The sequence below is a fragment of the Canis lupus genome, chromosome 17 (assembly GCF_048164855.1).
Source record: "Canis lupus baileyi chromosome 17, mCanLup2.hap1, whole genome shotgun sequence".
NCBI lineage: Eukaryota > Metazoa > Chordata > Mammalia > Carnivora > Canidae > Canis > Canis lupus.
Genome location: NC_132854.1, coordinates 32297912 through 32310193, shown reverse-complemented (window position 1 = coordinate 32310193; position 12282 = coordinate 32297912). Strand labels below are relative to the sequence as shown.

The following is a 12282-nucleotide window of genomic DNA, read 5'->3' as shown; positions in this document are numbered from 1 at the left end:
ACATGCAAAAGATACTTCAAGGGAAAAAAAGTAGGAAAGCAGAAATAATCACAGGAAACACGTTCTTGCAACAGATTATCAGTAGTTCAAAGACTTAGCTATTTTAAAGATATAAACCCTTCTAAAAATTTAGGGACAACTTGTTTGTTGTTGGAAGCCATCATAATATCTCTGGCTTAACAAACATTAATGCCTATGTTCTCTCCTGCAGCCTGTGGCATTGTGTCCACAGTTTTATCTGAATCCCTGAACCTCCTCCATTGCTCTTTTTAGAAGATTCTTCTCCTAGCAAGTTTTCACAATAGCACAAATAGCATCTTTTCATATTGAAAAGAATTATTTGAGCATCTACATTATAAGAAGGAGGAATAGAGAAATCATTTATAATGTTTTATGTTTTAAATTCTTGATAATTTTTCCTGGAAGAAAACAGACTTATTGCCTTGTGTAAATACAAATGAAGTGGTCATTAAAAAAAATAAAAGTGATATAAACATGAATACTTAATCTTTTTTAGAAGAGAAAATCTGAGAAAAATTAATTGTTAATCTCTTTTATTTTCATATATCCAAAATATCTATCTTATTTTTAAGTGCCAAATCAGTCAAAACACAACACTGAAGATAAAACAGTAATCTTAAAAGAAATGCTGGCAAATTTGATCACAACTAATATAAAACTAATCTTCCCAGGAGTTCTGGGTTTTTCTCCACTGGGATCACTTATCAGACTCTGCTTCCTGGATCAAATTCACAGGTGAAGAAGAGAAACAAAATTAACTCTAGGATATAAATTCTGATATGTGCTACACAGAAAGAAGTAAAACCATTCTGCAGTTCCAGGTTTACCCCTTTTGTTGTTTGTACCTTACCAAATGCCAAACGATTTTGTTGAATTATTTTTTAAATACCATATAAGATAATTTCTAATGGACACTTCCATCAATTATGATATGTGTATCCTTCTTTACAGACATAACTTCATTCTAGATAAAATTTTTAATTATTCCCATTTTTGGTTTTAATTTATTATGAGGTATAGCCAAATTTTATCTCAGGTATGAAGGTGACTTAGGTGATTTTTTTTTAACCCTTGTATTTTATTACAGGCTAACAGGAAGTTCTACTGCTATGTACGTTATTTTCAAATTTGCTATCTCGGTTTCATTTGAGCCATCATCAAGAAGACACTGAGTAACATGTTGTCACCAAGTTTTTCAGACAAAACAATTGCATAGTATCTTGTTTTCTCCATTTTTCTGGGGAAAAGAAAATGTCTTCATCCAAAATGCCTTAACTCTTCTCTTCGGATGGACTTTAAAACTTGCCTTGTCTCTTTTAGTTAACTAAGGTTTTTATCATTCATTTTATCTTTCTGGTCTTTCTAAAAACAAAATGTTGGCAGCATTAAGTCACAATAAATCTTGACTCAGTACTGATCAAAATAGGTGACAGGAAAATTTTACTTCACTATCCAAAAAGAGGTTTGGACTCACCTGCACTGTTCGCTGGAGCTCTGCCTCAGAAGAGGAGAGCGAACACCATGAGCTCTCCCATCCTGTAAATTCAGCTTTCTCTTTGTGCTTGAAGGTGGGTGGCTGAACGTGTGTGCCCGTCTTCGAAACTGTGGGGAGTCAGAATCCTCTTCAGGGAATGTCTGCCAAGCTGAGGACAGTGGGGAGGCTGGAGGTGTCCCTGGTGGAGAGTCTCCCGGTGAATAGTCCTGAAAAGGAAGTACAAGTTAAGGTCTTTCTTTCCTACATGGATCCTGGCAGACCTGCTTCAACACACAGCTCAAAAGTGACAGGGTGCCTCTTCTTCCTCCTGAGTCATGACAAAACTTTTTTATTTTTTTCACTCAATCCATGCTGAAGGCTAATCAGTATCACCACAACCCACTTCTTCTGATAAGCAGCTGTAACACAGCATCCGTAAAGATAGGCAGAAAGTGAAAAGAATGATAAGAAAAGGTATTCTTTCCCCTAACATTTTGTGGTAAAATGCTATAGCTACTGTACTTTTCTCATTGTTGCCAGAAAGATGAAAAGGCATCATGAGCACCAGGAGGGTGGGGTCTGTGTTTACATATCTACTGATTTCCGTGACATATCGGCTGCATGCTTCCTGTACTGTCAAAACAGATCACAATGCTCAAGTGTCCAAGTTTCATGGCAAAGCCTTCAGGAAAATAAAATAAAGCCTGTTAAGTATCTTCTTTCACTGTGGATGTTTCTATCCAATGACACGTTCCCTGAGGTAAAAAATTTTTATAAGACATGAAAAACAGGAAATGAATGAAAAGTGAGCTATGCTGGAATGCCTCTCATATTGCATGGGGAGACATCATAAATCTTTCAATTTAGACAGGTATGCTGTTTATACTTTCCAAAACAGGCACCACTGTAGAAATGTTTAGCTTGATAAACATGGAACATGGGGTTAGGGTTAAGAGACTCATAGCGAGACTATGTCCTCAATTCTATCGACACAAAGTTCAGTTAAAAACATTTTAGTATTTTCCATTAAAAAAAAATTGGTTGTTGGGATCCCTGGGTGGCGCAGCGGTTTGGCGCCTGCCTTTGGCCCAGGGCGTGATCCCGGAGACCCGGGATCGAATCCCACGTCGGGCTCCCGGTGCATGGAGCCTGCTTCTGTCTCTGCCTGTGTCTCTGCCTCTCTCTCTCTCTCTCTGTGACTATCATAAATAAATAAAAAAATTTTTAAAAAAAATTGGTTGCATAAACCTCAGGTTACAAATTGCATGATACAGGAAGCAGGAAATCAAACCTACTAACAACTATCTGTGAGATAAAGAGAAGCCTAATGTTACAGTTAAAGTGGAAAAAAAAAAAGAGAGAGAGAAATGGGGGGGAGTAACAAGGGGACAGAACAAAACATAAAAAGACCACTGTACAAGTGCTGCAATTACACGACTTATTTTTCTGTGGCTTTGGGTCAACAATTGCCCAAATACCATCCTCCCAAGCATCCCTATCTCCAAACAGTAAAAAACCTGATAGAGGACAAGTCACCGGGAACTCTCCCAACACAAAAAGGGGATAGCTGAACAGAGAGCAACATGATACTATCCACAGCCTTCTTATTTCAAATGATAGTATTTTTTTCTTTATTTAAACATTAATCCAATATTTTAAATTTAATTTTAATAATAATTAATATCTGTTAAAAGTCACAAAGGACTCAGAACAAAACAACGAAGTGATATTAACATATCAATGTTGGTTTTTGCCAAATTGCAATTAGTAGTAAAAATGGGAGCTCAGATGGGATACCTTCTCTGAAGCAAGACTGTTGGACCGTTCAAAGCTGTCCATACTCCCAAGCCGACCTCTCATTCTGTTAGCTCCCTGAAAGAAGAGAATAAAATTCAGTTGTTCATATGATTTAAATTTTTGCTTTAAAACTGTAAAGGGCAGTTGCTTCTTTATGTTAACGTTAAATTGGTCCTTTGGTGGTTTGCTCAAATTTGCTGGCAGTATCCCAGCCATGCCTGCATGGTAATAGAACTATGCATAAGCTACCTACTCTGCTTCTAAATCAACTGTTAGATAAATAGATACTCAGACCAAGCTTCTTGAAGTGACTCTGGTTTCAAGGTTAAACATTCTTCATCCATAAGATTGGGAGAACCCCATAAGACCAGGGAGCACCCCATTCACTTTATGTCTCATACAGACAAACACAACCATGGAATACAAAACACACAAACTGCAACAGTTATAAAGAAAATTATTTAATACATCCAACCATCACATAACCTAGATTGCAAATATCATAGTTCACATTATAGGATTATAACAAACAGATTTCTAAAAATTGTGTTGTAAAATGTATAGACTTAGCTTCATTCTTCCATAATACAAACTACATCAAGAAAGCATTTCTCAAAAAAAAAAAAAAAAAAAAAGAAAGAAAGAAAGAAAGCATTTCTCTCTAGAAGACTATACATCAGTCTGCTTTAATACTGGCTCTTATTTTTCTTTTCATGACTGTTTGTTATGAATTTCATGGATGATCTAAGAAAGAACTGAAACTTCCATCATCTAACCTATTCCATATTCTACTGTTATTACAACTCCCATCTTGTACAATCTATTTTTCATGTATTCAACAAGTGCCTTAGCAATCACTAATTTATTACAAAAGTCACCAACAGAACTTGGTGTGGTCCAACATCACATAATCCATCAACTACATTTTTTTTTTCTTTTTCTTTGAGCTACTCATTACAGAAAGCGGTCTTTCTGTCCTGTTCTAGACAGGTTGCAATTTAGACTTGCCCAGTATCTCCCTTTATTATCAACCTAGACATTTCCTTTAGTATTATCCTATGTTGAAATTTATGTCTTTGACCCCATGTCTTCCTCTTTTTTAGTTTACTTCCTCATTTTGGTGGAGTACACACACCAGGTGCCTTCTGAGAAAGGGAGATTGAGGTATTTTCTCTTTCTGTAATTCCTACCACTTGGCTTTTGGATCTTCAGACTGATCCCTTAAGTTTTTACCTTGTCCTCCGATTTTCCATTTCTTTGTCATTTTGCTTTACTTTCTGGAAGAGATTTTCAACTCTAGTTTCCCAGACTTCTGTTTAATTTTTCTTTTTATGTCTACTGCCAGAAAGTTGTAACGGTTCTTTCTTGTTCACCCAACTGACTGTTGATTTAATTGTTCACTCCAATGACTCTTATTCTCTCTCAACTGTTTTATTTTTTTTAAGATTTTACTTATTTAACAGAGAGAGAGAGAGCACAAGCAGGGGCAGTGGAAAGGGAGAAGGAGATGCAGACTCCCCGCTGAGCAGGAAACCCAATGCAGGGCTCAATCCCAGGACCCTGGGATCATGACCTGAGCTGAAGGCAGCCACCCAGATGCCCCTCAATTGACTGTTTTATATTTACGATATCCCACATCTAGTTTTATAGAAGCAATCTTTATTTTTATCTATGTATATTAATATATCTATGTATATTAGTTATAATTTTCTCTTTCTGGTGGTACCCTAAATAACTATGTCAACAGTAAAATTAATAGCTGCTTCAAATATTGAGTTCCTACTGTATGCTATATACCATGTTAAGCATTTTATAATGCATTAACTCATTTAATCCACACAAAAATTCTATGAGGTAGTAAATTTACTTAGCTCAGCTTTATAAGTAAAGAGGCTAAAGTTCTGATAGATTATATTGCCAAAGTTTGCACAGTTAGAGGACAGGGCAGCAATGTGAACCCAGGACTTTGAATTTAACAGTGAAGCTCCTGAGCTAGTACCCACTGTTATCTCCTAGAAATAGGGCTTTGTGAAAAGTGGAATTGCTAATAAAACTAAGTAGCTGATGCTGGTAATTTTGCAAATGTCCTAGAACCTAATAAAGATTCTTTCAGTTCTTCAGTTCGATGTGTAGCAGGAAATACTTCCAGTAAGAAACTATATTTGTGGCTGATAAGTGATTCAGTTCATGTGTATGGCCATGAGGAAAATTGTAATGACCAGGTTGCTTTTTCCCATTTTCTTAGCTGCTACTTCCACGCCAACCTGCCTGCTTATCTTACAACAGGTTATTTGGTCACAATCAAGAAACTAGTCAGTCAGCTATCAAATCATTTCCGTTATTAGAAATGCACCTAAATCACACATTTTACTCACAGAAGTGTTTTATCCATATGTTTTTATGTGTCTGTGTGAGTGTGCACAAAAAGAAACAAACTTACTTTAAAATTATACTCTATTATGGTCATTAATTCACATATTTCAACAAGGAAGGACAATGGATAGTAAGTACTCTGAGGGAAGCATGAGATGAGGGCTGTTCGCCAATGATGCATACTTTATATTAGCAAGTATTCCTCTTTTGGAAATATTAATTAATATTTTCCTTTTGGAAAACTCTGACTTTAGAAAGAGCAAGACAAACAGCTAGAACATAAGACTCTTTTCACCTTTGAGCAGACAGCTTTTTCAGTTTAACTATATGATGATTTGGTAATACATGTGTCAAGCCTTTTCCCTTGGACCTACTTTTTAATTGTTAATGAGCTGAGCTTCTAAGCATTTTAAAAACAGATCCTATTTCATAAACAACTATAGTCAGTTAAATAAGCCGTCTTGACATTTAAAACTGGCAGCAATTATGAGTCAAACTCTATGACTAGAGTGTCAATTTTCCACTATATAACTCAGAAAGAAAGAGATAAACTAACCAGTTTTAGAAGTACACAAAACTCCTTTTCTATGTAACCTTTAACACAACACGAGTAGCTGCCAACCTTCCCCTTAAGTCCATTCTGTTGCATATGATGCAAGCAAGATCTTGTTAGGTCACATAATTTATGGCACTTGGCAGCACCGCAGGGCATGCAAGCTCCAGTATCTGCCTTGACCAAAATAGATGAGCTGTGCCCTTGCTGAAAGAGTCATCGCAGCCACTCAAGGCTACGCGAGCGGCACTTCAAAGCCAGCCATGCAAGCACTGTACGGAATGCCAAGGTACTAAATGGGGAGAAGGAGAGTAACAGCCTAAGCCCCCTATGGTCATTTTGTAGAGGACAGAGGTTTCAGAGCTTAACACTGTTTGTGCCATGTGGGATATTTTCCTAACAGACTGACAGTTCATCCTCATTGTAATGTGAGGTAAACTCGCTATCGGTGTACACATTTCACAAATGGGAAAACTAGCTTCAAAAAGGTAAATAATTTGTTCAAGATCATAAATAGGAGATCTATTATGGACAGGTCTTCAATTCTGGTCCCCCAACCACTTACTTAAATGGCCTTTCTACTAAATTCTCACTAAATACTATGGAAGAGAAGGGAAGGATGGAGGGGAAGGGGGAAGGAAAGAGTGAGAAAGGAAGGAGAGAGAAAGAAGGAACACAAGTAATTTATAAATGCTAAAGAAAAAAAAGGACAGGAAAATTTTATGAAATGTGGCATTAACATACTTCTGATAAATCTCCTAGATTTCTCTTTTCCTATATTCTGTCTTCTGCTGATAATAGTATTCAGAGCTGATGATGCTTCCTACAAGGCTTTGTTAGAGTCAGAAGAATTTCAAACCATTAAGAGAAATACCTATTTTGAGTTCTGGAAAAAAAAAAAATAAGAACACCTCTAGTCAAAGGTTCTGCTCTAAAGTTCTACTGTACTTAACTTTCTTGACCCTGATATTTCTGAAGACAGCAGGCTAGTTATTTTGTAGACTGTACCTCAAAGTGGGTTTGTGGATGCTACCTCATGATTCAATTCAGGGACTTCCCCTTTGGCAAGAATACCACAGAAGTTCTGTATTCTCTGTTATCAAGTGGCACAAGATTTCAATTTGTCCCATTGATGAAGATGTCTCATTTGATCACCTGATTGAGGTGGTATCTGTCAGCCTTCTCCATTGTAAAGGTACTACTTTCCTTTTTGTAATTAATAAGTATTAATTAAATCCAGTAAATATCCTGATCATGAACAAACTTTCAAGATATTCATTCATTTTTCATATCAGAGTAGTTTCATCAACTCCTATTTAAATAATAGGTGATAATCCTTTACCATCATTTATCTTGTTTACATTGCCTCGGATGTCAACAATGGAAGCCCTTCAAGGTCTATATGACATACCGCCATCTTTCTCTGCTTCTCTGAGCACTCCCTTACTATCTAGAGCATCAACACGCTCCAAGCTTATACTGTACTTTCCCCTACAGTCTTGGAATCAGTCATTTCTCCCCGGATCCTGGTTCCTACTTGTGGAATGATATACAGAAACCAAAATCTGGATGCTTGGTGTCATTCAACCAAGCTTAATTTATTCTCTGGTATTTGCAGAAAAGCTGTTCCCAGCTCTTATCAGTGGACAGAGCCAGGGACCATATGCACATTTACACACACACACACACACATTTTAATATATATACTTAAAAATAAATTTAAATATATTAAAAATAAATTCAAAAGTACGTAGATAGATAATCAGGATTCCATACTGTTACCTCTGAGTTGAATCCAACAACAAAGGATTTTATTATAATTTCTTCCCTCTTCATATTTGTAATTCCCTTTTCCCAAATCCTTAATACAATTACATATTTGACCAGTCCCCTGTGTGTAAAAGTCTCCACAACTGTCACCTCACAGACACTCTTCATCCTACTCAGGTTCCAACATCTCACATTGGGGCTGCCATCCACACAAACAACACCATCCTCACCCTGCTCAAGGACTCTAACTCCTTGTAATAGGCACCTTGAATGCCTTCTCCCCTCCACTCACTGTGGTTTTGACATCCTATGCTGGCCCACCCTTCTGCAGGACTGGCCTCCTTGCTGGCTCACGCTCTGACTTCCTGAACTAGGTTGCCCTCCTAAACAGATCCCCTCCTCATCACAGTCTAGATTTCCCCACACACAGTACCTCATTAAGTTCTGTCTCCCTGCTCTGAGACACTGTGGGTCCCCCACCCTCCAGCTCTAAGACATCTACCTTGCCTGGTCTCATCTAACAGCTTTATGAGTGAATTATTCAGGAAGAGAGAAATGGAAAGAGAAATCATCTTGATTCTAAAATAAAATACCCAATAAAATAAATGGAATACATCAATTCCTACTAATTTATACTATTTCCAGAGTTCCTGACAGCTCCTAATAATAGCAAAATGAAAGCTACTTTATGTGGCAAACGATAATAAGATATTATAATATTGGGTATCAATATTCTATTTCCCCTTTCTTATACACATATCTCTACTACTAAATCTCTTGCTTAAACTTAGATACGAGGCACCAGAATAAATCATGAGGTTACTTTAAATAAGCTACCTAATTAAAGTTATCTTAGTAGTTTGTTGTTGGGTTTTAAAAGAAATTTTCTGTGAGCCAGTTAAGAGTGAAGTAGAGTAGTTAGCAAACACAGATGTTAATATCTAATTAAGAGTCTCAGTTTAATCTTACCCTTGAGAAGATATTTTCCAGGGAGCTAGTTAAAGATCTCTTAGCTTTATTTTTCAGAATGTCAAGTTTGAACCTTCCACTGCTTGTTGCATTTTCCGGGATTGTACTATTTGAAATAGTCTATAGAAAGAAAAACAGATAAATTTTAGTTTGGAAACACTCAAGGTTAAATGAGGCTTTAAAAATGGGCTTGACTAAGCCATTAAAAAGCACAAGAATTCTTTTGTAGCTCTATTAAGGAGTAATAATTTAGGTTCCACACTGTGAGCATAGAGATTATAAGGACAGGGGTTTATTTTTTAATATTATAAGTAATAAAAAACACAGAAGTTCCTTTCTTTCTGCCTTTCCTTTCTGCTAATATATTCCTGCTGCATTGAACAAAAATTAAACTCAAGATGTCAATTTTTACTGCTATTTTGATTAACAACTATAACCATCCATCTCCAAGCTGCATATTTTTATCCAAATTACCAAGGAAAACACAGAAAATAAGTACTCACTGATAGTACTAAACTGTATGAGAATCTACAGTATGTCTAATATATTAGGTTCTTTCTCTTTCCTCCTATTGTATTAAAAAGCAACTATGTGTATCAATACATGGTTGGTAGTGCTAGAAAATTTCCAAGAGAGAAAATTTATTATCTGTTTGAGAAGGGAATATATTCACATTAAAAGGTAACACAAAACAACATGCATCAAAAAATCTGTAAGCCTAAAACTTGGCTGTGGGTCTCAGGAGTAAAAAGGTTGGTTGTGGGTCTCAGAGGTGAGGAATAAAAAATAGACAAGATTCCATAGGCATAAAAAATGGGGGTGGAGGGGATCCCTGGGTGGCTCAGCGGTTTGGCGCCTGCCTTTGGCCTAGGGCGTGATCCTGGAGTCCCGGGATCGAGTCCCGCGTCGGGCTCCCGGCATGGAGCCTGCTTCTCCCTCCTCCTGTGTCTCTGCCTCTCTCTCTCTATGTCTATCATGAATAAATAAATAAATAAATCTTTTTTTTTTTAATCGGGGCGGAGACAGTCTCAGCACTGGGGATGACGTTAGCAAAATAATAAAGACCAATGTTCATGGGAAAGGGAGTAGGTGCAGGTGTGGGACTAAAAGAAAAGTAGTGGATGGTTAACTTGGAAAGTGAGGCTGGAGATGAAACTCTTAAAAGGATGAATCACTGATCAGAATTTATAAGCAGAGGGGTGTCACTGTGAAAGTAATGTTTGGGGGAAGATTTATCTGAAAGGAGTATTCAAAAATCACCTGAAGGATAGGGAAATCAGAAGCTGAGGGACCAGACCAGATAATCAGTACAGTCCACACAGAAGGTAATCAGAGGTCCACATAAGAATTGGTTCCATGGGGCCATCTAAGACGTTACTGATAAAAAGAAATATGACCTCATCAAGAAAGGAAAAAAAGCAATGAACATGGATGGGGCTGGACTGGGCTCAGCTGTGGATAAAGGATGGGGAGGACATTCTTCTCAGGCTTTCAGGCAAAGAACATGACTAAAACAGGGAAATTGTATTGGTACTTAGCACAATGCTTACAGTGCTTGACACAGTAGCTGCTCAGTAAATATCAGATGAATAAATGAAAGGAAGAAAGGAAGCGGGGAGGGAGGGAGGGAAAATCCTACTACTAGCAGGAAAGAAAACTATCTCCCCTAAAACTTCATTCCCACTCCCTCCTCCCAAAAATTTCTTTCTCTTAAATTCTTGAATTCTTCCCTCTATTCTTACTCTGTACTCTAGCTCTAAAGCAAAGATATACCTACTTTTGGGCTCACTGCGCATTCTTTTAAGAAGCCACATTTTTGCCTATTCTATGTGTCCATTTATCTGTTTGCATTTCCCTTTCCAATATTTGAGCTCTTCCCTGGAGGATTCATTCATTTCTTTTTTGTTCACCATTGTCACACAGCTTGGCTCACAGGAGGTTCTCTAGAAGAGCATGTTCAATGAATACAATTCAGGAATCACTAATAAAGTGATATGTAACTTGTTCCTGATTTTGTGTTATCGAGAAGTAACTATGTCATCATCTCCTTACAGGGCTGTTGCTGGTGTCTTGCTTTATCTATATGCAGCTGGAAACATGTTCTCAATCATAGACTCAAAAATATCAGACCTTCCTTTGCAGCTAAAATGGCTGTTTCCAAAATACTACTGCTTCTTTGAGTGTCTGCTGTTTACCGTTCAAGGTTGTGTAAACTTGTAATGAAATAAAATGTACATATGAATTTGAAATAAAATGGACCAATATCACCAAAAAAAAAGTTCATTCCAAATCATGAGCATGTTATTACTGTTTTTATACCAAAAACCCATTTTTTTCACATTTGAAAACTCAATGCTAAAACCCAATGCTAAAACCTCCTATAAAACTAAGATGCTGAAAAATAAATAATAGAACTTTAACCCTAAAGGTGAGAACACAAAGAAAAGAAACTTCTTTCACATCTTCTGTGATATTCTCACTAAATATATAAACAAAACAAAATTAGGTCAAGGAAAAAAAAACATCTTCTCACCGATGGGCCTTCTCCAATGTGAATGTGTGTCCTCTGCTTGGCTTCACACAGCTGCCTCAAATGTAAAATCACAAGCTCATTCTCCTCCTGGTCACTGACTGGCTTCATTTTCTGTCCAACAGTCAAACCAAGAACACAGTATACAACACAGCTTCTCTCATTTTATTGTATTCCCACTTGGTTTTATGCGTCTGGCAGACAGACATAAAAAAAGCTAAGTGTTTCACTGCTCTTAGAAGCAAGAGTAACAGTGGTATTCTAGTTACTATCATATATAGTACAAAAGGATATATATCTTTAACTTCAGAGAGAGGAGTGGGAAAAAAACTTATAAAAATAGGATCCAATTCTCATTTCTTATATCTTATTTGTGAGAACTATAAATCATGTTACCTGAACTCGCTCAAAGATGTCTGCTTGCTCATTATCTGTCAGTGATGAGAGATGCCTCTGTATTACCAGCTTGGCTCTCGGAGGGTAGAGACCTGTAGAAAATTATGGGAATAAGTATTAAAGAGAGTGTAGCTGCAGAGATCAAAATGCATATATCATGTTACAGCTTGTCCCTCTGTCAGCAGACTCTGAAGTTAAATCTTCTCCAGGAGATGTGTCCCTGCCTATAACAAACCTTGGAACGCTACCACAAAATGATTAAAGCCAGAGGGAACCCTTACCAAAACCAACGCCTCCCCCCCCCCGCATCGGTTATCTTGAAGTCAGAATTATTAACCAGAAGTTTCTAAAAGACACCAATCAGCAGCATAACCAGGTACCATTCAGTATTCAAACAGC

At 37.2% G+C, this 12282-nt stretch overlaps 1 protein-coding gene across 11 annotated transcripts in view; it reads right to left on the bottom strand.

Moving 5' to 3' along the window:
• TBC1D4 (TBC1 domain family member 4) overlaps positions 1–12282 on the bottom strand; it is a 181828-nt gene that overhangs the window by 37790 nt on the left and 131756 nt on the right. For all 11 annotated transcript variants that reach the window (XR_012009936.1, XR_012009937.1, XR_012009938.1 and 8 more), the window contains exons 6-10: positions 11884–11975; positions 11491–11601; positions 8958–9077; positions 3293–3367; positions 1496–1722 (exon numbers count right to left, since the gene is read on the bottom strand). Coding sequence is in view for 8 of the 11 variants with exons in the window: in XM_072782766.1 (XP_072638867.1) it covers positions 1496–1722; positions 3293–3367; positions 8958–9077; positions 11491–11601; positions 11884–11975 (625 nt within the window). In the remaining 3 variants the exon portion in view is untranslated. The remainder of the gene's footprint in view (positions 1–1495; positions 1723–3292; positions 3368–8957; positions 9078–11490; positions 11602–11883; positions 11976–12282) is intronic.